General features: G+C 42.1%; 4 protein-coding genes across 5 annotated transcripts; 2 read left to right on the forward strand and 2 right to left on the reverse strand.

Moving 5' to 3' along the window:
* Positions 1–112: 112 nt before the first annotated feature.
* On the reverse strand, positions 113–2965 carry atp6v1d (ATPase H+ transporting V1 subunit D). The gene is made up of 9 exons (XM_079180126.1): positions 2707–2965; positions 2044–2161; positions 1859–1938; positions 1709–1776; positions 1564–1608; positions 1385–1488; positions 1062–1128; positions 892–970; positions 113–777 (listed from the first exon to the last, which is right to left on the reverse strand). The coding sequence occupies exons 1-9, from the start codon at positions 2745–2747 to the stop codon at positions 633–635; spliced, it is 747 nt and encodes a 248-aa protein (XP_079036252.1). The 5' UTR covers positions 2748–2965; the 3' UTR covers positions 113–632.
* Positions 2966–3046: 81 nt separating this feature from the next.
* eif2s1b (eukaryotic translation initiation factor 2, subunit 1 alpha b) lies at positions 3047–9017 on the forward strand. Its single transcript, XM_079180662.1, has 8 exons — positions 3047–3193; positions 4387–4629; positions 6188–6267; positions 6461–6612; positions 6736–6842; positions 7389–7486; positions 7607–7750; positions 8357–9017. Exons 2-8 carry the CDS (start codon positions 4389–4391, stop codon positions 8480–8482), a joined length of 948 nt encoding a protein of 315 aa, XP_079036788.1. The 5' UTR covers positions 3047–3193; positions 4387–4388; the 3' UTR covers positions 8483–9017.
* Positions 9018–10141: 1124 nt separating this feature from the next.
* rbm25b (RNA binding motif protein 25b) lies at positions 10142–19955 on the reverse strand. 2 transcript variants are annotated; one of them, XM_079180436.1, is made up of 17 exons: positions 19835–19955; positions 19195–19295; positions 18854–19056; positions 18609–18666; positions 18257–18417; positions 17981–18163; positions 17807–17890; positions 15022–15413; positions 14382–14499; positions 14026–14115; positions 13567–13640; positions 13292–13442; positions 12664–13081; positions 12056–12351; positions 11803–11901; positions 11661–11708; positions 10142–11039 (listed from the first exon to the last, which is right to left on the reverse strand). In XM_079180436.1, the coding sequence occupies exons 2-17, from the start codon at positions 19271–19273 to the stop codon at positions 10947–10949; spliced, it is 2547 nt and encodes an 848-aa protein (XP_079036562.1). In that variant the 5' UTR covers positions 19274–19295; positions 19835–19955; the 3' UTR covers positions 10142–10946. The 2 variants fall into 2 exon arrangements, with proteins under 2 accessions (XP_079036562.1, XP_079036563.1); XM_079180437.1 differs by having other exon boundaries at positions 19195–19324; positions 19835–19941.
* Positions 19956–21204: 1249 nt separating this feature from the next.
* On the forward strand, positions 21205–27218 carry hsp90ab1 (heat shock protein 90, alpha (cytosolic), class B member 1). Its single transcript, XM_079180435.1, has 12 exons — positions 21205–21326; positions 22455–22598; positions 22780–22986; positions 23113–23272; positions 23597–23730; positions 23817–24137; positions 24226–24391; positions 24505–24695; positions 25155–25302; positions 25453–25721; positions 26228–26561; positions 26653–27218. Exons 2-12 carry the CDS (start codon positions 22455–22457, stop codon positions 26772–26774), a joined length of 2196 nt encoding a protein of 731 aa, XP_079036561.1. The 5' UTR covers positions 21205–21326; the 3' UTR covers positions 26775–27218.
* Positions 27219–27535: the final 317 nt, after the last annotated feature.

A 27535-nucleotide genomic window follows, 5' to 3' on the forward strand; every position in this document is an offset into this window, starting at 1 on the left:
TCCTTTACTTCACATGTGGAAATGAAAAGCTTCTACATTAATGCAAAAGCCGATGAGATGGAAGAACTGTTGTTCTAATCGTGTCAAGAAATCTCTGCAATGGTTGGATACTGATGACATATTTATTTGAATGAAGTTTAGGGCTTTGTTGACTTTACAGCAGGGCCACTTTAGGGTTTTCTGGTTCAATGGTAAACATCCTCAAATGAGGTAACACCAACCTCCACAACACAGACTCACACACTTTGAAATCTACAACAACCGTAAGCTTCACAGCATGCAATGGCTTTGAATGTTGTGAGGAGCTCGAAATAAGTTAATCAGTTAATCCCACAGAATCCTCCTTTAATTTCACTCGCAAAACCATGTGTAAACCTACTAATATTGTGTTGTGAATCGTGAACTGACTCCCTTGAGGCTGAACAGTGAGACGACAGCTTGGTTCTGTACAGTGACGAAATCTGGAAACACACGGTACCTTCCAGCACTGAAGCAATAGAACAAATCATCACAGACAAGTACACAGAAAACAACTTTCATCACTTGCATGAGGAGACATCGACGTGGCCTTAGAGGCACAGAATAAATAGGATATTATATGAAGTCGGGGACTTGTCTGCCTTGAGAGCGCTTCACTCGAACAGCATGTCTTCATCCGTCTCCTCCGTCAGCATGTTGGTGGGCTCTGCGATGGGACCCAGTTTAGCCAGACGGGCCGCAATCTCTAATTCTGTCCTTTCCCTGAGCTGCTTCTTCTTCTCTTGGATTTTCTTCAACCTGTCAGAGGAGAAATGATTTTCAGTGTTATAACAAAAATAGAAGGTTAGAAAGAAGAAGTTGTTTAAATAAAAAAAGGGGGATTTATTGGACTGCTATAAAAAAGGTGTTCACCTGTAGAACTCCTCTCGTTCTCTCTCATCCAGTTCTGTGATGATGTAGGTGAGGGTGCGATCGATCCGGGGAATAATCACTGCAAAGTGGGATGAAGATGAGCTTTAACTGAACTGTCCTTTAATTCTTTGAGAAAAAGGGCAACAGTTGCATGTTAAGTGTGAATTTACCGTGCTCAATAGCGTTCACACGGCGGTTGGTAATCTTTATGGCTTCATCCAGAGTGACAAAAGATGTCTACAGACAGAAAGTGGGAAACGTGTCGGAGGATCTCAATCACACTAACTTTTTTTATACTTATACAGAATTTTGCAGTAATTTTTATGTAAATGTTCAAAAAATGCAGGTACCCTTTAAACAGTATAATAATGTGGCACTCTGATAACTTTATGCTGTTTGGTAGTTTAATCTTTATTCCACCATTGTCCATTTCACCTGAGAAGAAATAAACTAAGCTGAATTAACAGCTTAGTTTATTAACAGCGCCCCCTACCTGTAAGGAGGCCAACTCTACCAGCAGCTCAACAGCTCTGGCATAGTTCCTCTTCAACCTGGAGAGCTGCTCTCCTCCTCTGGCCAGACCAGTCAGCTCGTAACCTGAAAGACACTGGGAAGGTGAGAACGCGCTCACTTACTCGTCACAAAAACTAATTTTATCCAAACATGACTCACTGTCGCCGCCTTCTTGGTAGTGCTCAAAAACTGGAAGGGTGACACCTAAAATAAAGAAACACATGTCACTTGTATGTAAAATGGAGCATATAAAAACGTGTTTTACCAACAGTTAAGATTAAAAAGAGGATATGTTTAGACAAACCTGCCACGTTGTCTTTCTTGGCACGGACTTTCACTTGGGCTTTGTTGACATTCTGGATTACAGTTGTGCTGTGGACAGAATTACAGATGTGAGTTACAGATGCACCTTAACTAAACGCCACATCACATGATCGTCCTGCTAGATTTTTACCTGAAGTCGCCAGCTGTAAATTTGGCTTCAGCCAAAGAGAAGGCCGCCTCTCTCATCACCTCTCCCATCTTAGTCTTAGTCTGGGGGAAAGAGATAAGAAGTCCTCATTCAGAAAAACTATTAAGGCTACTTAAAGAAACGGATGCAAGGAGAACAAAGCCGGTTATCAATCATTCTCAACCTACTTCGATGATTTTGCGGAGGATCAGACGGAAGCGCATGCAGAGGGCATCAGACTTCTTTTTGAGCAGGTTGCGGCCGGTCTGCGCCCCTTTGAGCCGAGCCTTCATGATGGTCTGAGCCCTGCAAGCCAAAACAAAAACACAAACATTTTGAATGCTGTATTTGAATCTCTCCAATTACACTGCAAGTATACAGGATTTAAATAGTATACAGGGGTTATGTACATGCTTTGACACGCATGGGTAAAGAAAACTGTTATTTTAGCTGTCTGGATATTTGTTGGTGTTTTATTTTATAACCCACTAACATGCAGGATCCATAGTCTGCATCAGTGGCCCTGATTAACCCCCTCAGACAAACAGGAAACTGCTGATCAGTAGGTCACACAATGTTACAGTCAAGACTTATACTGTCTGTGGGTCAGTAGAGTCAGACATCATCTCAGACTGACAGCTCACACTGGGATGGTGTTAGAAACATCACATGACAAGCACTCTTCCTCTTTTAAACAGTAACCTGGCGCGAGTGAGATTCATTTAATTTAGCAGGAGATATGCATAGTTCATCCCAGAGACTGTGACGCAACAAATCAACAAAACAGAATCATGATATCTGGCTATGAGGCTACGGTGGGTTAGCAACTAGCTAGCAAACAAGCTGCTTACATTCTGGAGGGGAAAACGTCGATTCGTTCTTTTCCAGACATCTTCTCGTCCTTTGGTCGATGACGGCGGCCTTCTGTTGACTGACCTTTCGGAAAATAAACACTAAAACGTTCGCTTTTATTCTATTGTATTAAACTATACACATAACCTAAAAAACCCGTTGGTTTTCGTGCAGGATTAGAAGCCTTGGTCGAGGCGATTGTCGTGATCTTGTCCTACTGCTCTCTCTCTCTCTCTCTCTCTCTCTCTTTCCGTGGTGATCAGCTGGCCTCGGATCATATGACCGAACCGAGCGCGTTCTGCGCATGCGCGTGTGGATAAGCCCTGACGATCTTTTCCGGGTCGAGAAAATTAGCAACACCCATGAATGTGAGCTAGCGGGCCCGAATCGTTCATCTAAAAAGAACCCGAAGGAAATATAATCGGACATTTAAACACGTACAGTGCACAGCATTCACGTGTATCGTTGTGTAACCGTATGACACAGGTGAGGTTTTCTTTTATTAAGATGAGTTTTTAACGGGCTGTCGCGCGCACACTGAGCTGCTAGCTAACGGCTAGCCTCGACAGCGGTACATGTGCCGCATGTGAGTTTTGAACCGGGTTGTTAGCTGTGAAGCTAACGGGTATTAAAGTAACTGTAACTTGAATTATCGTGTTCTGGTATTTAACTCCGTGATTGTCACTAGTTACGGTCGCTGTTAATTTGCTGCGGTCATTTTAAGCGAGGTTATCTCTTATTTGTGGTAATGTTAGCTAACTAAAGGGCATCTCGTTGGTCTGCATTGCATCATCCCATTCATAGACAATAAATGTGTAATATAAGTGCCCGTTCATACTGCTGCCAGTTCATTTAACACCGCTTCATCTCCCTGTAGTTGTGTTGGGATTATTTCCCAGTCTCAATTCAGTGATAGTAGTGAAAAAAACACCCAGAAACCAAATGAATAATTGCCATTTAAATGGCTTTGACTGTTCAGTACATATTCGAGAGGTGTTTGTATTATTTGGTCTACGTTACCCAAGTTTTATAATTGAGAGTAAGTTAGACTAAATGTTACCATCAGCATAGAGCGATCAAGTTAAAGCATCCCTAAAATGACCATAAATATGAATCAACGCCTCTCTTAAACTATATGTACTTTATAGCCTTCATGGAGCTGTTTAGAGTGCATTACTAATATAAGAAATTATTTAACCTAACCGTGATCTGCATTGATGATGTAGCAGTGGATTCAAGAGTTATTGATGTGTCGTTGTTGGTGCATTATTTGCTTGCTATGGCCTCAGTGGGTTCCAACCTGTTGTGCCTTGTTGTGGCCCCTTTAGAATATCTACCCCATCACAGGTAATGGCCCTCGTAGTTAAATATATTTATAGTTGTGCTCAGTGATTCAGCATTGCTCCTCTATGACGTTGGGTCCAACGTCCTGTCAAAGCCAAAGCAGCAGAGGAGATATCCTGACGTTCAGTTTCTAGTTGAGGTCTGCAATTCCTTTAATTCACCATGATAGGATCTTGTGTTCCTCCTGCTGGGTAAATACCCACATACTCCGTTTGTAACAGATGTTTTCTGTTACAAAAAATTAAGAAACCTCCCTCCAATAAACTACTGTTTTTACAGGCTGAATGATCAAATGTTTTACCCCCCGTCTCTCCGTTTTGTTTCTGTTCTCCCAGCGATGCCGGGGCTCAGCTGTCGATTTTACCAGCACCGGTTCCCAGAGGTGGAGGATGTTGTGATGGTGAATGTGAGGTCCATCGCCGAGATGGGCGCGTACGTCAGCCTCTTGGAATACAACAGCATCGAGGGCATGATCCTCCTGAGCGAACTGTCGCGTCGACGTATCCGCTCCATCAACAAGCTCATCCGCATAGGCCGCAATGAGTGCGTGGTCGTCATCCGAGTAGACAAAGAGAAGGGTGAGTTCAGGGAGGGTATTAACCACTGTTTAGTGTTGGATATAGGCCCTCGTGTAGGGCTTGGCTGCCAGTGCCAACGGTGGCAGGTAAATTGACCTAATGTACCAACCACAGCCTTAACTTCAATGTATATACTGACAAGAGAACGAGATGCCAACTGTTCCCTCTGTTCTGCAAAACTCTTCTTTACCTCCGACCACTAGAGTAGTACTTTTGTTGTTTTGTTCCTTGATACAGCGACACTTGTATACTAAAGGTATAAATAGAGTATTGTGGGCTTGGTACAACATCTTCTAGGTCTCTTAAGTAATGACATAATCAATCATTATCAGCCCATAATCAATAATCCATGCAAGAACACCAGGAGTTGGGTTTTCATTAAAACAGAATTATGATTAGTATGTTAACTGCATGTCAAATAAATCAGAGCACATAAGGCCCAATTGTCTCCCAAATTACCATTTGGCCAGTTGCTGACCAGCAATGTAGCATTTAAAAGGCTTTTTTTTTTTTTAGCTGAGTCCGGCGCAGTGCTCACTCCAAATAAAACGCACCGCGGCAAACAATGAGGGCAAAACATCACCACCGATCTATTTTTAACCGATTATTGTCGTCTAGCTCAGCTAAAAACACCAGAACTCCATATTGGTCAGCACGTTGGCATGTCGTTCACTACCGAGCCGGTTTGTAACCGGTACTGACAACGTTATCGTGTTTGTGTGGAGAGGCTAGGCCTTGCTCCCGGTGTATATTTTAATGTATTGTGCATACTTATATTATTCTGTGTGGAATAAATACACGCTGTGAAAACAAATCTCCTTCCGGGACAATAAGGATTATTTGTCTAAATGTTGTTTTTAGATTAATTAATGTTGTCGACTGCAAAACGACATAAGTTTATGATTTGTAATGATAGAGCAGCCTGAGAACAGCAGGCAACTTGTGAAGCCTAAACCATAAAGTTTTAGTGAAAGATGAGTAATGGATGAAGAGTTAAATCAGTTCACCGTATCCACGCTGATCTAAACTTCTCCTTCTGGACTCTATTCTGAGGTTGGTGCTGATCGGCGATCAGATTCTATATCAACGTTTGACGGGATGATAGACGATTGTTTTTTCCTACTCCTAAATTAAGGCGTTTGTAACTAACTTACTATCAGAAATAAAAATATTCTCTGTCTAGAATATGCGCCCTGCTTCACGTCCGCCTGCTGAGCCCCGTTATTTAAAATCCTTAAATACGAACCAGTTTGCGTCTGTTTTCCATGGATCTGATACCACGCGTCTCCTCTCATGTGCCTGCTCAACAAAACCTTTTACATGTGAAGCTTCTATTTAGGTTGAAATGAAGCTCCAAATGTCTTTCATTTTATTTGATGATGTAATCACCCCCAAAAATAAGATGTTGTGGTTATATAAATGTATTTTATGGTGCTTTTAAATAGCGGCGAGACCGCTCCGTTACTCCCTGTTTTTTTTAATGCGTCGAGCAGGAGAGCGTTTTTGTGACAGTAGTGAAAAGTTACCATGATGCATCTCTTCTCTGCTTTGTCTTTAGGATACATTGATTTATCAAAAAGAAGAGTTTCACCAGAGGAGGCCATCAAGTGTGAAGATAAATTCACCAAATCCAAAACTGTAAGTCAAATTTAGGCTCAGGGTTGTAACTTTTTTAAATGAATTATTGAGACGATTGCCAACATCGTTTGTGTTCAGCGTTGTCAAAAAAAGTGAACTGTACATACATGACAACGTTAAAGACGGTACTCTAAACGTTTTTCTCTTCGTTGATCTCTTGTGAACTTTCTGACGCGGTTGTTGTTGTTCGCAGGTGTACAGCATCCTGCGACACGTTGCGGAGGTGCTGGAATACAGTAAGGACGAGCAGCTAGAGAGCTTGTACGAGCGCACCGCCTGGGTGTTCGATGAGAAATACAAGAGGCCAGGATACGGAGCTTATGATGTCTTCAAACAGGCTGTGTCGTAAGTGGTCGTTCCAAGCTCGCTGGTGGGAGGCTACCAGTCGCTAAACGTGTCTTGCCTGCGTGCAAGCGATGCTTAATCTGACGAGGTCAAATCAAACTGTGTTCATCTCGCCTGCACTAGAGATCCGGCCATTCTGGACTGCCTGGAGTTAACGAAGGAAGAGAGGGACGTGCTCATTGATAACATCAACAGGCGACTCACTCCACAGGCCGTCAAAATCAGAGCAGGTAACGATATGAGATTTTCACAGTACGATGTCCGTTTAACTGTTATTATTATTATTATTATTATTATCAATTACAATTTTTAAAGCGACAAGAACAGCATTATAATAATAAAGGTGTCTTACGGTGCAAATTTGTGTCGCGTTTGGTGAGAACACGGCTTTATATACTGATTTTAACAATGATAATTAACTGTACTGTAGCATGTTAAGCTTTTTTTTTTTAAACTTATGATTTTTCACAATTTACATATACTAAAGGTGCACAAAAGCCCAGATAGAGTCCTCCTGTCTGTACTTTAAACTCACACGTGTCACTTTTTTTATACCGTAGATAAGCAAATGTACACCGTACGATGGCAGTCCGTTTTTGTACCGTTGTATTCTGTGATGCCGTTACAGCCACACAGGCAACAATATGCTCTCATATACTGAAGTTTATTCCAGCTGTATCATGACTCTCAGTTCCACTTAGAAAAGGAAGTAACATGGTGAATGTGTGACCTAGAACCACACCGTGTGCTCAACTTTATGTTTGTCCCGCCTGCAGACATTGAAGTGGCGTGTTACGGCTACGAGGGCATCGATGCCGTGAAGGCAGCTCTGAGAGCCGGGCTTGGCTGCTCCACAGAGGCCATGCCCATCAAGGTAATTCTCACCGCTTCACCCGCTCTCAGCCACATATTTGGTGAAACTTTGACCGTGCTAATGCCAGCGTTAATTAGACTAACATGGTCTTCTTCTTCTTCTTCTTCTTCTTCTTGGCAGATCAACCTGATCGCTCCCCCTCGCTACGTGATGACAACGACCACTCTGGAGCGCACAGAGGGCCTGTCTGTCCTCAACCAGGCCATGGCTGCCATCAAGGAGAAGATTGAGGAGAAGAGAGGTGTCTTTAACATCCAGATGGAGGTGAGTGACTTCACTTTCTCTGCGCCAAAGCCATCCCATGTCCTTTTGTGTGTTTCTTTTGTTATATACGGTTTAATGTTTTCTAAAATGTTAATAAAGTTTGTAGTTAGGGTGTCCAGTGAGCAATGCTTGTCCTGTACTCAAGTAATGTACTTAGGTACTCATTTGAGGTATTTGTATTTTACTTGTGTATTAATTTTATGCTACTTTATACTTCTCAGGCGCAAATATATTACTAGTTACTTTACAGATAACAGTTTTTCATACCGTTCTTGTCTGGTGAAAAACATGTCTTCAAAACTGGTGATTTTGTATTTTTAAACTTTTGATCATTTAATACCAAACAGAGTATTAGTACCTCTGTTTGAAAAGAATATTTCTGAATACAAAATGAATGTCTTTCTCCAAATATTAGAACTTCATTCTCATGTTATTTCCTTTTACTTGTAAAATTATCAAATGTTGTCTTTTTCTCATAAATTACAACTTTATTACTTTTCCCCAGAATGTTACTTTACCTCTCAATCTCAGATGAAGAGTAGCCAAACACGACCACAAAACCTCTCTGTTTAGACATGTTACTACTTTTTCTCATTTGTTTTTCAGCCCAAGGTGGTGACAGACACGGATGAGACGGAGCTCGCCCGGCAGCTGGAGAGGCTAGAGCGAGAGAACGCAGAGGTGGACGGAGACGACGACGCAGAGGAGATGGAGGTCAAAGCGGAGGACTAGAGGCGATCGTGGCATGAAGGCTGTTGGTGGAAAAAAAGAAACTTCAAAGGAGAAATGTGGACAGACCTGGCCACAGTCACAACAGATGTTAACTTTCACATTGCAAACATTAACTGGCGTTAATAGTTCATTGGCAAACGTCCCGGTTTGTTCTCTAGCAAGGTTTATTTCAGAAGATGGTAACACAAAAAGCTGTCTTCCTATGCAGATATTGAAGGAAAGTTAAATTACATATTAAACAATATAGTTTCTTTTTTTTAATGACATCGATTTGAATAAATAAATCTAAAATAACGAGCTGTTTCCGAGCAGTGGCCTTTCCTTCGCTCTTGCTTCAGAGCCCAGTGTCTTCAGTATCCATGGCTCTTCATCTCTGGCTGCTCACTGGATGTGATTGATTTAAAGGCTCGTCAGTATCAACACCGGTCTATCGTGACGTTATGTGCTCTTTTTTTTTCTTCCAGTTAGAGGGTTTTTACTGGCAAGACCTGCTCTTGTTTAGCTCACATGGCATCAATAAAGTTCTGGAAGTTTTGATCTTGATGTGTCTTTGTCAGCTGCTGTGAGAAGATTGAATGAATTGGCACCCGACCTTACTTTTAGTTTAAAGGATTGTGTTCCTTTTTGTAATTAACATGCATTTCAGCACTAAACAATAAGGTACTCCAACTACAGAACTCATTGCGACTGGCTATCCCTCTCTAACTCTTTGTTGGGTAAATTAAAGGACAAACCAAATAATATAATTGTGGCGTAATGTTTTCTGTTCTGTTAGGAAGCAGGCTGACATTTTAAATTGAAAGAACCTAGAATGTTAATATAGACAAAGTCAAGTGAATAAATCTTAGTTTAGTCATCGTAAGGCATGCCGAAAAAAGTCATGTAGTGTCGAAAAAAAGTCATACGGTCATAGTATAGCATGTCAAAAGTAAAAAAAGACTATAGTATGTAGGAAAATGTCATAGTGTAGTATGTCAAAATTATTCATAGTATATATAGCGTGTTGAAAAAAGGTACAAATAAAATCATAGTATAGTATGTCGAAAAGTCATTAAGTCATGGTAAAACATGTCGAAAGAAATCAGACTCATATCAAAAGTCATGGTATAATATGCCATAAAGATGCCTATAAAAAGTCAGTATGTGTAGCATTAGAATATCAAAGTCATAGTATACTATGACATGAAAACAAAAAAGTAAAACTTACATCATGTCATGGATATGTCAAAAACATAATAGTTTGTCATATTTATCATAAAGTTATAGTATAGTATGCCAGAAGTATTTATAGTACGACATAGAAAGTCATACTATAAGTCATAACACTCCTTAACAGTATGTCATAAGTTATAGCATGCCATGAACAATTGTATGGAATAGTGTAGTATGTAATAAAATATCATGACATGGTATTGTATGGCATTCAAATTACATAGAAACATATGTTATGCCATGAAAAAATACATTATAGCATGAATATAGTATAGCAGTAGGATATCATAAAAAAGTAATTGTATTAAAATACATAAAAAAGCTATAATAATGGTATAAATAATGTCCCATCATCCCACCAAGACTAAAACTCAAACTATAGAGCAGTGATTTGTGAAATAAACTAATGTAGGTAGTGAAACGGTTACACAAACGGTTATAAAAAATCAATTTTATTCAAATGTTCACAATACAAAAACAAATGGAGAGCATTGTCACAACTTCATATCATTTTTTCCTGTTCTTAATTCATTTTCCAATAGTGGTTGTGTGTGTGTGTGGGTGTGTGTGTGTGTGTGCTTTTACAGCTGCAGGGATGTCTCCATCCAATATATATTCTGTGGGTGTCGTCAGTGGACGCATGTCAAATGATAATTAGGAGCTTTTTGAAGCGGTCTACAAATCAATCAGGAATGTGATGAGGAAAAATGAAGCGGATTAAATCTGAATCAATGAACTCTTCAATTGGAGTTGTGTCCAAAACCCTAAATAAATAATCTTGTAAAAAAGATCACTTCCTTGTTGTAGTTATGCAAACTCTAAAGTCTCATTTAAAAAAAAAAAAAATGAGCACACCGTAGAGACTCCGATTGCTCGTAACAATCCTACAGATGACTCTTCCCAAAAAGTGTGTCGACATGGATACAAATAAAATGATCGGACTGAGAGACCTCAACTGGCAACGCAACAATGGTCCTGGGCGACAGTCAGCAGTTTTGTCTGAGAATTAAGTCATCAATTACGTACTGTATTTACACGAAAGCACACCGACACAGTCAGCACCTGCAAACAGCGAGCGGGGGGGGAATAAACCTGGACAACTGGTGCAAATGTGAGAGTGAGCAGAATCTGCAGTTACGGTCGGTACTAGTAGGGACACGCCGCTGTTTTGGGGCGGGAGACATAAATTGCGCTACACTATTTTACACAATGTATGAAAAGAAAGCTGTTGATCTTCATTCAGTGGTTCCGCTTATTTCGCCAGTCCGATCTTCTTCGCTTCGGTTTCATAGATGAGCAACCTCCACATCTTCACTATGAAGACTTCAGCTTCTTCATCGAGGACCTGAAGAAGAAGACAAGAGGGAACACATGAAGAAGAAGACGAAGACAGGAGGGACCTTTGTTACAGCTCTCTTTCCCTCGTTCAGTCATCTCTTCACTTTCTAATTAAAGGATCAAAATGCCCAAAAGTAAAAACAAGTAATACAATAGTAAATATCACGATAATGAGATTTTCTCGATATCACTCGGCCCCAAATACGGTCAAAAGAAAAACACTGAAACGTTCCCGTTATGATGCATATTCAAATGTTGGGCTTTTGTCTGACCTACTGTCAAAAACCCTAAAATATTCAGTTAAATATCACATGACAAAGAACAGCTGAAAACCTAAAATGTAAGAAGCCGAATCAAGCAAATGATTTAGATTATTGCTTAAAAATGACAAACAATTAACTGAATATCAAAATAGTTGCCAATTAACTAACCAATTAATTGTTGAATTGACAATACAATCCTACTTCCCATGTCTTAGCATTTTTAAGACATTTGAAAGATTGATTTAAGACATTTAATGCTAATTAAAGGCCTTTTAAATGAATGAATTCAATGCCTTGAAAGATGTTTTTTTAAGGATCAGTGGGAACTGTGTGTGAGAGGCTTACTCATCCGTTAAATTACTCACCATAGCAACATCATCCAGGATACTCTGTGGCATACTGTTAGCCATCACCTGGGAAAGAGAAAACATCAGGATCGTATCACGCTTTACTTCCTCTCAAAGTGTGAAAGACGTCACCTGCACACAGACATCACATGATCAATACCTTGGCGCAGACGAAGTCCACCAACGTGGCCTCTTCCTCTCCGATGTACTCGATGATCTTCTTATTGATCCAGGGCCGAACGCGTCGCTCCATTAACGTCTAAACGGGACAAGAGATGAAGGCGTTAACATCTAGTTCTGTTTTGAATGACTTGCTGAGAAAATCAAGAGGCAGAAGTGAACAAATCCTTCAAAAAGAGGTTTAAAAAACACAAAGTTCAATGAAATACTCCATATTTTCCTTCTCTCCTCACCGTGTCGACCATAGTCCAGTCCAGCGGGTATAAGAACAACTCGGGCTTTGCTGTGGGGATTTTCTCTATCAGGGTCTTGATGTGTTTACGTTTCTCCTCCGTGTCGTCCCCCTTTATGCTGGAGAGCCCGGCCCCGTCCACCCCGAGGCTCTTGTCGTCGTCGTAGTCCAGGGGCACCAGCTTCCGCTTACGAGGCTGCTCGTCGGTCTCTTCGTCGTCGAACTTGTCGAAGACGCTGTCCACGGGCAGCTTCTTCCTCTTGCCCACGCTGGGTTGACTGGGGCTTCCTGAGGCACCTGGAGAGCACGAGGAGCTTCATGAATACGGTTCTCTGTGACTAACTAAATGTACCTTTCATGTGCAGACACTTATGTGTGGAATCAGAGCACAACTGTGGTGTGAGGTTGTGAAAATGATGGATCAGGATGTTTGCAAGCTGTGTATTCTGGTCTGAATCTAGAGGATTTCTCCAGTTTTTGTTGTTGGACATTGTAACAAAATCTAGACAGAAGCTATTTATTTGACCTACACAATACAATACATTCATTTATAAACACAATCGCTACGTGTGTTCCATGTCACAGTGAGGACACTTATTTTAGACTTACCCAGTTTGAGACTGAGGCCAATCTTTGGCCGGTTTTCCTCCTGCGGGAGGGCCTCGGGGGGGGAGTTCTCGTGGGGGATGATGATGCCGCAGGGCGACTCGTCCCCGGGTGTGTTCGGGGACGCGCCGCCGCTGGCCGACGACACCGATGGCGCTGCTGTGATTGGCCGCATTGTGGGCTTCAAGCAGGGTTTCGTGTCTGGGTTGTCTTCATCGTTGTCATACTCGTCTTCTTCACCCTCCTCCACCTCGTCGTCTGAGTGGGCGGGCCGTGGTCGAGGTTCTGGTCTTTCCGGTTCCTGTCTCCGGTCTCGGTGGTCTTTTGAACCCCTGTGGCGTTCCCGTTCCCGCTCCTCCTCGATCTCCGGCTCTTGGACGATGGGAGGTTGTCTCAGACGCTCCTCCTCTTCCTCCTTCATCTGGACCAATAAGAGGCAGATAGGCAGAAGATTAACACCCAATCGGTGTTTTAGAGAAAAGAAGGTCAACATACAACGAAAGCTGGACACCCCAGATGTGCAGAGAGACTCTGATGATAAAGTGACCTTCACAAAGACAACAGACAGCACGCGGACTCACTACAGATTAACAGGCAAACACACACACATCATTATTAAGGACAAGCATACCCTGCGTAGCTCTGCGTCTGGGTTTGGATGTCCCTCGTCTAACAGCCTCTGTCTGATCTCCTCCAGCTCCTCCTTCTCCCGCTTCCTGTCACGCTCGTCTACCTCCATCTCCTTCTCTCGGTCTCTGAGACGCTTCTGCAGCGCACTGCCCCTAGGGGTCACATCCGGAATAACAGTCTTCAGAACAACAGCCATAGCTGCAGTATGGCATCGGCAACTACAAGTCAGATCTGCTGTGATGCTTTATTCTTTTTACATGTTTGCATGCTGCTCACCTGTAGTACTTGGGGTCATCTCTGTCATCATCGTAGTCTTCAAGAAACTCTTTCAACCGTTTGCCCTCTTTCACCTAAAGGAACACAGGACCGCACTATTTCTCAAGGATGATACATATTTCTCCTCACAACTTCTATTATATCTTATTTATCTTGTTACCTGAAAACATATGAACACAAAAAACAAAGGGTCCATCTTGGCAACACAAAAACATGTATATATATATTTTTGAAATGCCAACTAGCAGACAGACACTAATAACCCATAGAATCATGACAGCCACGACAAGGTAGTCGTAACTTAATGTTGTAACTTTATTCTGAAATGGAATTAACAGTGATTAATGAGATTTGCAAGGTTTAAAAAGGTAAACACAGGTAACATTCTGGCGTAAATTACATTCAAAGTAAACTCGGACGCCTCTATGAACCTCCACTGCTCGTTCAACGTGCTCTCACCATTTCCCGTCTGCGCTCATCTTCCCGCTCGGCCTCTTTGGCGTAATCCCGAGCCTTCTTCCTCTCCCGTAGCTCCCAGTTTTTAAGACGCTGTCATCACAACAGTATCAGGTGAGCCACGACCATGTTCAGTCACATCAAGCAAAAACAGTAATTCACACTTTGTTCTTTGAATTTATTTGCCCCCGTGATAAAGACACCCTTAAAAAGGTGATGCCTAAATATTTTAGGGTTGTCTCATTTGGACACAACTGCATTTAATATAGAATTGAAATGTATTATCCTGGGTATACATGGACATTTAGAAACTTAGGATCTAGGAGCAGTGATTTCTGACCCAGGGAAACCTTCCCTACCTCCTGATAGGCTGCTTCCTTGTCTCGGAGTTTCCTTTCCAGCTTCCTGCGTTCGTACGCTTCCTCTTCATCTTCTTGGTCTCGTTTCTTGTCTCTGTCTCGGTCTCGACTGACCTCCCTTCAAAAACAGAAAAAGGGTTAAGAACATATTACCCTCGAATCGGAACCAATATTCCAATATAAGTGTTAAGTTTAAGTTGTAGAAGAGACGGGAAGACGTCAATCAAGCATGGTCTCTATACAGTTTACCCACATGGTCTGAGAAGAGGTTAAATCCATCAGTGTGAAAACACCTGTGGGACTGTGTAGTGTCTATGAGCAGCTGTGCAAAGTTTTTACTGAACCCACAAATGTAAGCCTCTGTACGACTTTGGATTCATTTTGTTGTAAATTCAAAACAGTGGTCCAAGAACAATTGCATGAAAATGAACAAAGTGTCAGCACATGGCCAAAGCTCCTAGTTTGCTGCATTTTTCTAAACCAGTACAAATGGCTCAGATTGCACATTTTCTTTCCAGTTGCATCGTAGTGCTAAGCTTCCGGCTTGCCTTAAAATCTGTATTGTACAGTCAGCCATATACAATGGTTGGTGACTATTTATTGTTTTCTGTTAATCAGCTGATCTTCCAGTCTTTTTCACCTGGATCGGCTGCGTTCGGGGCTCCTGTCCCGGCTCCGGTCCGGCTCCCTGTCCCGGCTCCGGTCGGGCTCCCTCTCCCGGGTCCGGTCGGGCTCCCTGTCCCGGCCCAGCTCCCTGTCCCGGCTTCGGTCGGGCTCCCTCTCCCTCTCCCGCTCCCAGTCTCTCTCTCGGTCTCGCTCCCTTTCTCTGGTCCTGCGGTCGCGATCTTTGTCTTTGTCCTTGTCTTTGTCTTTGTCTCGTTCCCGCTCCCTTTCCTTCTCTCGCTCCTTCTCCTTCTCCCTCTCGCGGTCCCGGCGTTCCCTCTCCCGCTCTCGTTCTTTTTCCCGATCCCTCCGGTCCCGCTCAAACTCCAGCCGCTCCTTCTCCCGCTTGTCCTTCTCTTCTTCTAGTTTCTGCAGAGCAAAACACATACAGGTTCACCCGATGCCACACAAGATCCAATGAGTCTTTGCTCTCAATTTCCCTACTGTGCACAAATCAAGTGGTTTCCAGATTTTGAAAGGCGTCATACAGGAACATGCCCTATACTAAAAATCTGTGCAAAGCTTGTAAGAGAATCTGGACGGATCAAAGGCAGCGCTGCTTCAAACTACCGTTTATCAAGAATTTAACTGGAAACCACTTCAATGGTCAAAACGATCAGTGGAACACGTTCAACTTGAGGCGTTCATAACGAGAAAAAGGCCGCAGCAAAAGACGATGCTTTTTCTCTGCTTAGGAGTCGTCCTCTCGGAACAAGGGAAACAAAAACAGAAAACAGGCGTCGGCCGTTCGGTGAACTAGTTGTTTGTGACTTACAGGTGTTGAACTATGGATTCGGCCGTTCGCTGCCCCTACAAGCCTTTTAAGTTAGGCCTGGGAGGAAAGCAGGTCACACGGTATACAAGGGAAAAACGTTATGGGATTCTGTCTTGCTCAAGCATCATTATCATCAGAACTAACAGCCTTTACTTCACAAAAGGGTAACATGGTAATCAAGAAATGAACAGCAGTTATTTCTGTACAGATAAATGAATATTGTAGAAGCGGTCTTACCCCTGCAGAAGTCTTCAGCAGCTCCTCACAACTCACTTCAAACAAACAAAGACATACACGCATCCCAATTCTGCCTTTCTGGGCATTACACACAAGGCTTTGAGTGCAATTTGTGTATAAAATTAAAAGAACTCTAGCGCAGAATGAGAGCATTTAATACAAAAAGAAACTAAATGCTAAGCTTGGAGAATTTCCATTACTTTTCGGGCACTAATTCAACAAAGTAAAGTAGGGACAGTGCAACAGTAAGAATGAACTCAAATTGCTTGACTGCATTACAGTCGCATACAGCCACAGTCAGCTGGTCTGCTGCAAGAAACACAAGACTCCTCTAGAAGCCTCGGGTGTAATGCATCTCAAGAGAAGGAAATGTACGACACGAGAAAGAAGATGGGAGACCGTAGCAATCTGTGTAGAACTTTATTAGCCGAGGTCAAGTATTATTACTTATGTGCCTCGACTCAAGCACAAATCATGTCGGATGTTTTACTTACCTCTGTAGAGTGTTTACCGGGGCTGGCTTAATAAATGAAGTCTAGCAGACAGCGCAGATTATTATTCTTTGTTGTCTGTCGTGTTTTTAAAGCAGCTGTTTTTGCACAATTTATCGTAATTCTGAAAAGTCAAAGTGATGAATTTGAAACAGAAAACATGGTCAAATCCTCTTTGTGAAGTTCTGCATTTTTATGTTTTTGGTTTAATCTTCTGAACCTGGTCGCAGGGCTGTTTTTTGGGGTAAAATATCAGCTTTTTTCTTAGATAACAGAAAGCATGGACTGTTTACAGTACATCCTGTACAGTTATATCAAATATATACATGAACTCACTGATCTATCTTGAAGGAGGACAAATAAGGCAGAGAGAGTCAGACGAAGAGCAAGAGATGGGGGAGAGAAGTCACGCACACATTCAGAGAGCACATACCTCGTCAGTCTTCAGATCAGTGTGCTGCTGTGGAGAGGGCGCCCCCCCACACTAGCATAATAAAAGCTACAGCCAAAGTCACTGCAGTGGTTATTGACACGAGTCCTTGTGCTTCAACATGAACACCATTAAGACAAACCATGATTTACAGAGGACTCGCACAGGTTCACCGACTCAAGCATTTCGGGGCACCGCCGGTGATGTGACAAAAAGGGTGTGGGAGGAACTTTTTGTATCGTCAAATGTTTGGCTGAATACAGATCGTCGTGAGGCCTGACCGACACACAGACGGGGGCAGTTCAGTTGCCCCTATGCAAGTCCTCAAGAGGGGGGACGCCCAATATAAGTATATAGTAAATAAAGGCTGATACTTACATCCTATCCTCGCAACTTTTTCCAAAGCTCTGAGATTCATCTTGCTTTAGTCACCATATGATCACTATCATAATGGTGGGGTTTAATGAATAGATTAGCTTTTTAAGTAACTTTACATCGTCTCCATGCATTTTTGTGTGATGAATGAAGAATGGATCTAGAATAGTCACACCTAGAGTTTCACTACGCTGGTCACAGGTGTCAAATCTGCCTACTTGTGCTGTCTGAACATTTAACATGAAACATTTCATATAATATGGGGCAAATTAAGGTGTATGGTGGTGGAAATTTTAAGGAATGCCAATTTGTAGCGCAGTATGCATGTTACTGAGATCAAAAAAAAGGTTCGTAAATGTGTCGACTGAATGTGCAAGCTGTAGGAGTGAACTATGTGAGCAGCTGCTGTCCAAAACCTGTAATGTCAACTACAAGATCAAAGGAGCCACTTTACCTTGTGGGTGTCTCGAAATTTACTAATTTCTCTGGAGATCAGGTCTCTCTTGTCGTCCTCCATATCAATAGTGTTAAGGTCGTCCTAAAGAAGAGATACAAAATATACATTAATACTTTTACATTTTTAAGTTCCAAAAGAAGAAGAGTGCAAGTCAGACAAACGTTGGTATACCTCTTCTTTTTTCTCCCGTTTCCTCTTCCGTCTCTGGGAGTCCTCGTCCTGTGAAGGCGCGTTGAGTTCTGCAGCATATTCCCTCATCAGTCCATCGATGGCACCTTTAATAATCTGATCCTTCTTTTTTGTCTCCTCGTCTAGAACCTCATCTTCATCATCTCCATCTTCAGGCTTCTTAATCTGCCGGTACAATAAAAGGTATAAAGAAAACATCCCAGTTCAGTTTCACTTCTATAAATAACTTGGAATCTCATAACAAGAACAGAATTATACCCCATTCGCAGTCTTTCTCTTGGCCTTCCACTCATCCAGCTGAGCTTTAGTCTTGGCATCCACCTTCACCAACAGGTTTTTTTCTCCAATCGGCAGGTCGTGAAGCAGCCGAAGTGATCGCAACGTGGACTCTGGCTCCTTGTACTCACAAAACCCAAAGGCTGCAACAGACATTGAAATAAGACATGACAACAAATTCATCTATGGTCATGAATGGTTTGATGGGACGACGAATACAAAATATTGTTTCATTTCTGGTTGGATTGAGGTGAAATCATTTTGTGAATTTACCAAATTAGCCATAGATTAAAGTATACCTTGATGTAATGAGACTTGATGTATTAGGAATTACCTTGAAGCTTGCCTGAGGCTCCTTGGACTCTCTTCCAGCTCAGAACAATTCCACATTTCTATAACATGAGCACAGCGGGAGGAAGAGTTCACAACTCAGGTAGAAGGGAATTTTTTTAAGAAAAGCCACAGCACATGATCCAGTTTCAGCAGGTTGCCCACACACAATGACTTCTTTTTTATTTTACATACATATTTCATAACTGTGTGACATGTAATATTTGTAAACCCTTTCCCGTATCTTACCGCGAGCAGCTGTCTGATCAGCATGTCTGAAGCTTTCTCCGAGATGTTCCCCACAAACACTGTGGTAGTGGGGCCGCTGTTCTCATTGTTCTCTTTGACTCTCAGTATTTCCTTTCGGTGGATCGGAGGCTTACTGATCACTTGCACAGAAGGCATCATTACTGACGTGGGGGTCATGATGTGAAGCGGGATCATTTGAGCTCCTACAACAGACAAAGTAAATGTACATCAACTTCAATCCCAGAGGCAGAAGGCTGCTAGTGTCCCTTCTAAATCTAGTACACTCCAGTAGACAAAGTGAAAGAGGCTGTACATGTAGGGTGGCCCACGTGGTTGCTTACCTGAGGGGAAACCAGCAAACTGAGGGGGCATCCCAGGAGGAGGCAACAGCGGCCGGTTCATGTGAGGGGGGAAGGACATTCTGGGTGTGATTCGGACCAACCTGAAGGAACAGCGATGCCTATTAGCAGTCTACATATGTACACGATGTGTTAAACTCACACTTGAATGAAGTCATCCAAACAATGTAAAAGCCGAGATTAAAAACACGGTTCAAACATAACACGCGTGTTTTCTTCTTTTCGTTGGAGAAACCACTGAGATGTGTCGGTAACATTAGATGAGCATACAAACATCGATTTAGGACTTTTGATATCCAACTGTAGCGCTATTTGAAGTAAGCGTTGCTAAGTGGAGCAACTTAACGTTCGCTAACTTAATATAATTAAGCCCCGACGTTTGTTTATTATGAATTTGTTTATGCACGACATGTTGCGTTTTCACTAAATAACTCAACTCTTATTTAAAGTTACCAAAACAAACAACAGTTTAGCTGAAACTAGCATCAAGCACGCTACCGTACCCGGCACCACTAAGCTAAGCTAACATTAGGCAGAGCTGGTGTTACCTAACAAGTAAAACTCACTTTAGCGGGCTCAATATGGGCTCGGAATAAAATGTAACATGTCCATATATACATACCCAAAATTAGGTGGCGTACGAAGGGAAAACAACAGCTTTCACAAGGTTATTAATTATGAAAATTTCTGTAACGTCCCGAATGTTGGATTAGCACGCTAGCTAGTCACGGGCCCTCAAAAACATTGACGCAAGCGCACTACGTACCAGACTACAAGCGCGCTTGTTTTGTACATCGGGACGTGGCAGCTGGACGGGGCTAGAAAATATGAGTATTACTACCTATAAAAATAAAAACACCACAATGAATGTGCATTGTTAATAATCGTATTGCTATCATTGTCGTTATAATAATAGTGATGATAATAATAACAACAATATCTTAATATTGTAGTATGCTATTAATAAAACCAATTATTAAAATCCTAATAAAGGAATATTTTATTATAAAATAATACAATTTTAATGCAATTGTATTATAATATATTATTTCAAGCTTTCCGTTTCACTTTTCAACTTTAACACCATTTTTAGGATCAGGTGAGGCATCAGGAGTTCATAAATACCAAGTGTGTCATCTGAGTACAAGGGTGTATATATTAATTATTGATTATTGATCAAAGGCGTTGACAGAGTTTACCTTTAAAATTAGAATTGCACCGGTTTTATTAGCCTTGCTCAACGCTTTATAATATATATAAGACATTTTAACTAACGCAGGGATCATCACATCATCAGACCACGTAGCGCTATAATGTATTTATGTGTATATTATCACTCTAAATAACGTTAAAGCGGTTGGTTACCATGGTGTTTGTGGTGTAGGTATCGCTCGTGACAGCAGCTGGGCCGCGATGGGCTGCGTCTGACAAGCCGTGACGTCACTTTAGGCGGGTTTTTTTTTTTCGTGGAAAGTGCTAGAAGAAACGAAGCACACCCTCTTGGTTTAAAATATTCCTCCATCAGATTGAAAAGACCCTCACTCTTTGCAATGAAATAAACGATATACTCGTGATTTTGATTGAACATGTGTATTAGTTTGGTGCAGGGATTTTTTGCCTTGATAGTATGTGGCGACAGTAATAAAGACTATTCGTCACTAAAATGTTGGTCTATCCAGTATCCATCTAGTTCTGTCGTTTTGACATAAACCGCCACAAGGTGGCAGCAATGTTGCGCTAAGCACAGGAACTGACTTTCTTAGTTATATTGCAGTATTTTTCAAATATACAAGGTGTACCTTACATTACATTGTCTTTCAAGATTATACCATCAGATTAAATCAATAATATTCACTCGCTCTTTATACATTCATGTCAACAGCTCCTTTGAATTATCATAATCAAACAGTCGGTTGTGTCTGTCTTCTAAACATAGAGTAGAGTAGTAGTGGTAGATGGTGCACCGCGGAGGGATACGGCCGCACACTGAAACGATTGAGTATAAAGATTCCGGTCTGTTAAAAGGAAGTTCCTTTCCATTTCCCTGCGTCAGAGAGCAGAAGGGACTACATATTGGTGGCATTTATTCAAGATAAGTCAACGGAATAAACAAGGTAAGAACACGAGTACTTTGCTTACACATGGGACACATTGTGCTCTTTTTTTAATGCGTGTTTTTGCTAACCCGTTACTCAACTATGGCTGTTTGTAAACCACGATGCGAGCTCATGAGTCACGACGGTAACCTTAGCTTTAAAATGTCTCGTGGGCTAACGTTACAGCTAGCAGATTAACGTTGACTGCTGTCCGTTCACATATTTCGTAATGTTTTACCGTAACTATGTAGACATTTAATGTACTGATAGACGATTTGCGATAACATTATATAAATGCGGCTCTGTGCCGCACTGTTAGGCCGGGCTTAGGTTGCATTAAGGCAGGTGTGGTGAAGATGACATCGCGGATTGTTTAGCTAGCGATAACCGTAAGAACATACATCCGATACTGGACCAGATCATAGAACCGGGTCCTCATTTCACATCCAAATATAGTCCCCTCAACATTTTACCTAAAGTATTACGGTAATTTCTCGGGTTTGATATCAGTTTCAAACGTTTATCTGTTGACGTCCAGTTGACTAATTCATATAAAACTGATATGGGCTTTTAACATATGGCCTCAAATTTGTTATAACTTTAAAATAGCTCAAATTAGTCATTGTTGTGTATTTTTTTTTTACGGCTGATTAGATAAGGCCGCTTTATCGTAACCACGTTTATCGCTGTCCCCACGTGGCTTTTAACGTTAAACTTCATGACGTTTTTATTACAAGTGAACATACAGCTTCGCATTTCCTAATGTTATCCTTATTTTTGTCTGTAGCCGCCCATCAGCACGTGTTTGCGGAGTCCATTGTCTGTCACTCGACGCCATGTTTGGTTAATGGCCGCTTCCACCGATTTGTAGCAACACTATGGCAGCGGTCCAATTTTCCCCAAACTGGCTTGTTGACATAATCTAATTATGATGATCATTCCTCTAATGAAGCCAAACGAGTTGTCACTTTGAGGCAGAATGAATCTCACACGTAAACATGGCCATTTTAGCCTTTTTTTTTTTTTTTTTTTTTTTTTTGGTCTGTGGTTGGCTTCTACTGAGTTGTTTTGATCATCATCCCTTTTTTCCAAATTGCCATTTAAACCATTGATTTGCTAAACATTACTTGATTTTCTTTTGTGCAGATGCCTGAAGAAATGCACCAAGAGGAGGAGGTTGAGACCTTTGCCTTCCAGGCAGAGATCGCTCAACTGATGTCCCTGATCATCAACACTTTCTACTCCAACAAAGAGATCTTCCTTAGGGAGTTGATCTCCAATGCCTCTGATGTAAGCCTGCCGGAGCTTGGCATTGTTTTTACATATTGATTTGACTGTTTACTTTCAGATGCCTGTGTTTTGACAGGGTATTTAATTATTAATGTAGAGGTATTATTATAATTTTTATTGTGATAATGCTTGAAAATGATATCTAAAGTATTGCTGTATTTTTGTCAATGTGTTTTTTCAGGCTTTGGATAAAATCCGCTATGAAAGCTTGACTGAGCCAACCAAGATGGACAGTGGCAAGGATCTGAAAATTGAAATCATCCCCAACAAAGAAGAGCGCACCCTGACCCTCATCGACACTGGAATCGGCATGACCAAAGCCGACCTGATTAACAACCTGGGTACCATCGCCAAGTCTGGCACCAAGGCCTTCATGGAGGCCCTTCAGGTATGACTAGGAACATGATTTAGATGGCTGCATGTAGAAAATCGATAAACTATCACATGACAAGAACACTCTGATGTAACCGTATATTTGATCGGTGTTAAATAGCAACAATTTTGTTCCCTCTAGGCTGGAGCTGACATCTCCATGATTGGTCAGTTTGGTGTGGGTTTCTACTCTGCCTACCTGACTGCCGAGAGGGTGGTTGTCATCACCAAACACAATGATGATGAGCAGTACATCTGGGAGTCCTCTGCTGGAGGTTCTTTCACAGTCAAGGTCGACACCGGTACGTGTCCTGCTACAGTTGCAACATTTGACTATTTGCACCAACTATTTCTGATTATGCCGTTTACACAGGGTTATGACATGCATGTAATGTACCCGACCCATTGTTTGCATCATTCAGCTAGTTGTTGGACCCTATGCAAACTTATTTTATTTAAGATGTTCAATATCTTGGAATGGTTTGATTTTATTAGTCATTGCCTAGTTCCTTAGGTTAACGTTCGGCATTAAGTAATGGCAGAAGGTCTATTTGCAGTGTGAATGCACAGTACCACTTAGACATCTACTAGCTCCTGTCCTCATAGCTGTACAATCCTATTCACAGGAGAGTCCATTGGTCGTGGAACAAAGATCACCCTGCACTTGAAGGATGACCAGACGGAGTACATTGAGGAAAAGAGGATCAAGGAAATTGTCAAGAAGCACTCTCAGTTCATCGGCTACCCCATCACCCTGTTTGTAAGTATTGCTTTTTGACATTTTGGTTTTGGCTAGTTAAAACTGTTTGCGTATCGGTTAAGTTGAATTCTTCTTTTAATTCGCAGGTTGAGAAGGAGCGCGAAAAGGAGATCAGTGATGACGAGGCAGAGGAGGAAAAGGAGGAGAAGGAGGAGAAGGCGGAGAAGGAAGAGAAGGAGGGCGAAGACAAGCCAAAGATTGAGGATGTAGGCTCAGACGATGAGGAAGACTCCAAGGACAAGGACAAGAAGAAGAAGAAGAAGATCAAGGAGAAGTACATCGACGAGGAGGAGCTGAACAAGACCAAGCCCATCTGGACCAGGAACCCCGACGACATCACAAACGAGGAGTATGGAGAGTTCTACAAGAGTCTGACCAACGACTGGGAGGATCACCTGGCTGTCAAGGTAAACACTGCAATAAATAAAACTGCTGTTGAATAGTTCATATGCTGAAATTAAGTCAAACTAATCTGAGTCATTTTCTTCTTTGCAGCACTTCTCAGTGGAGGGCCAGCTGGAGTTCCGTGCCCTGCTCTTTGTTCCCCGCCGTGCACCTTTTGATCTCTTTGAGAACAAGAAAAAGAAGAATAACATCAAGCTGTACGTCAGGAGAGTTTTTATCATGGACAACTGTGAAGATCTCATCCCAGAGTACCTGAGTAAGTTCTGTTCTACATCGCTGCATGATTATACATGTACCCCAGTAAGGCAGTTTTGCAAAGATTGAGTAGTTAAGATGGTTTCAATAAGCATGTGTTGTGTTTATCTCCAGACTTTGTTCGCGGCGTGGTCGACTCCGAGGACCTCCCCCTGAACATCTCCAGAGAAATGCTGCAGCAGAGCAAGATCCTCAAGGTCATTCGCAAGAACATCGTCAAGAAGTGTCTGGAGCTGTTTGCTGAACTGGCTGAAGACCGGGAGAACTACAAGAAGTTATACGAAGGCTTCTCCAAGAACATCAAGGTATCCTAAATACACACGTGACGCATTGAAAATCTCCAAGTTTTGAATGAAAGTTACTCTTTTGTAATGCGCTCATGTCTTCAGTGCATCTCAATGGACTCATAAGGTTTACATTTTAATCTTAACTGTACCCTCCAGCTTTCTGAGGCAGTCTAGTAAGAGCTTGTTATTGGCCGTACGTTCTACAGGCTCAGTGTAGTACATCTCATGCAGTTGGGCCAGTGTACAAGGCTCTTGTGTATGCTACACTTGGTACTGTACTTATGTGCAGTAGAATAGTCACTTAGAGCTGTAGATAAATTACTTGATTAGTAACTTGTATCCTGATTGGAGAGATGGAGTTTGTATTTGCAAGACAATGCAACAGCTGTGTGATCAATTAATCTTGTTTAGATATCGGGTACTGTTGTGTGGGATTGTTTTTGTATGAGCGTGTAATCATATTTGTTAAATCTGTAGCTGGGCATCCATGAAGACTCTCAAAACCGCAAGAAGCTGTCTGAGCTGCTGCGTTACCACAGCTCCCAGTCTGGAGATGAGACCACCTCCCTCACAGAGTACCTGACCCGCATGAAGGAGAACCAGAAGTCCATCTACTACATTACTGGTGCGTTGGGCTCTGAAAGATTTTTCTGATGCCATTAACTTGTTTACTAGCTTTGCGGCACACAGAAACATAAGTTCACTTTAAGTAGCTTATTTATAAGCCAATGTTAAATCTGTGAGGATAACGCTGATGCTTGCTTGACTTCTTCAGGTGAGAGCAAGGATCAGGTGGCCAACTCCGCCTTCGTTGAGCGCGTCCGCAAGCGTGGCTTTGAGGTTCTGTACATGACGGAGCCCATCGACGAGTACTGTGTCCAGCAGTTGAAGGAGTTCGATGGCAAGAGCCTGGTGTCTGTTACCAAGGAGGGTCTGGAGCTGCCAGAGGATGAGGAGGAGAAGAAGAAGATGGAGGAGGATAAGGCTAAGTTTGAGAACCTCTGCAAGCTCATGAAGGAGATCCTTGACAAGAAAGTGGAGAAGGTCAGTAATCCCAATGAGTTCATATTAATTTTGACCTAAATTTCCCTTCATGCGGTAGGATTTAGGTCGTTATGAACTCCAGTTGACACTGTTTTGTTTGGAAACAGGTGCCCTAACTGGTCCTAAGTTGTATTCTGGTGAGTTTTATACATCTGCAAGGAGGCCCCTCAAGTCTTTTGTGTGTCCCGAATGAGTTTTTCACTTACAAATGTGTTTTTGACCAGTGACTTCTCCATGATTGTGGAGATGTAAAGTCACCCTTTTTTAGTGCAACTCGGTGTGATCTAACAGATGCCTGTTTAATTATTTTCAATTGCTTTAACGGATGTGAAACTACAATGTGTTTGTATACAAATGTTGACATTTAAGATGTGGAATTTGCCATGCTGGTGTGTTGAGCATTTATTTCTAACATGACTGTTCTGCATGCTTTTATTAACTCATTTTAGATTGGGTCAGCTATGCATGTGTTAAGTCCTAATGTCCTCCGCTTGGCTCTCTATCAGGTAACCGTGTCAAACAGACTGGTGTCTTCACCCTGCTGTATTGTGACCAGCACTTACGGCTGGACCGCCAACATGGAGAGGATCATGAAGGCCCAGGCACTCAGGGACAACTCCACCATGGGCTACATGATGGCCAAGAAACACCTGGAGATAAACCCGGACCACCCCATCGTGGAGACTCTCAGGCAGAAGGCAGATGCCGACAAGAACGACAAGGCAGTGAAGGACCTCGTCATCCTGCTGTTCGAAACCGCCCTGCTGTCCTCAGGGTTCTCCCTGGACGACCCACAGACCCACTCCAACCGCATCTACAGAATGATCAAACTCGGACTGGGTAAGGAGATGCAACCGGTCACCATTGGTAGTTTTTTACATGCTCGTTACTTGTATTGATCTCTAACAAACACTGATTCTTGTACCTGTAGGTATCGATGACGACGATGTCATTCCAGAGGAGGCAACCGCTGCATCCATCCCAGATACGATTCCTCCCCTAGAAGGCGACGGTGAAGATGATGATGCTTCACGCATGGAAGAAGTTGATTAAACCAACACTCCCCCCAAGATTTCTAACACTTTAGCCTCACTTTTCAATTGTTCATCCTCTAAAACTGCAGTAACTGCAAAAAAAATAAATAGTCATTCATGTTGTGTGGTGGACCAGTTTTGCTCTATCGTTCAGAGCAGTACTCTGCAAGACCTTTAAGAAAAAGCAGTTTTGGTTTTTGCTGTTTAAGTTCATGGTGACAACACATGTTTTAACAAGTACCCTGTTGCACTGAGTTTTAAATGTTGGCGCGGTAAGTGTGTGAACATGGGAATGGTACATTCCATTATCAGATCGGTTCTGGTGGAGGGTTCGGGAGGTTCTGCTCATGTGCAACACTGCACGCTGCATGGAGAGACGACTGTATGATTCCTTTGCCCGAGTCCAGGCTTGTCTGTATTCCAAGTCTTGTTTTGCAAAAAAAATTAAAGCTGTAATACCTTATGTTTTGTCTCGTTTAAATTTATACCGTCTGACAAATGATTTCATCTATAGCACCAGTTTAAATCAACAACCTTGTAGGGTTTTCCCTTAACATTCGGAAGTTAACGTTCTGAGTTGAAACTAGTTTAGATTGTTCTTCCAGGTGACCACCAGGTGGGGGTAATGCTCCATAATTATAAGTATTATAGAACTTACAGTTTTGGGGTAACCCTTCATTGCAACTGGATTATAAACGCTAGAAAAGTAGTTGTGTATCGGATAGCTACAGACTTGGGTTATGTTAATGCTCTCTGTACAGTTCGTATAAGACTCAGTAA

Source organism: Pholis gunnellus (genome assembly GCF_910591455.1).
Source record: "Pholis gunnellus genome assembly, chromosome: 19".
Classification (NCBI taxonomy): Eukaryota; Metazoa; Chordata; class Actinopteri; order Perciformes; family Pholidae; genus Pholis; species Pholis gunnellus.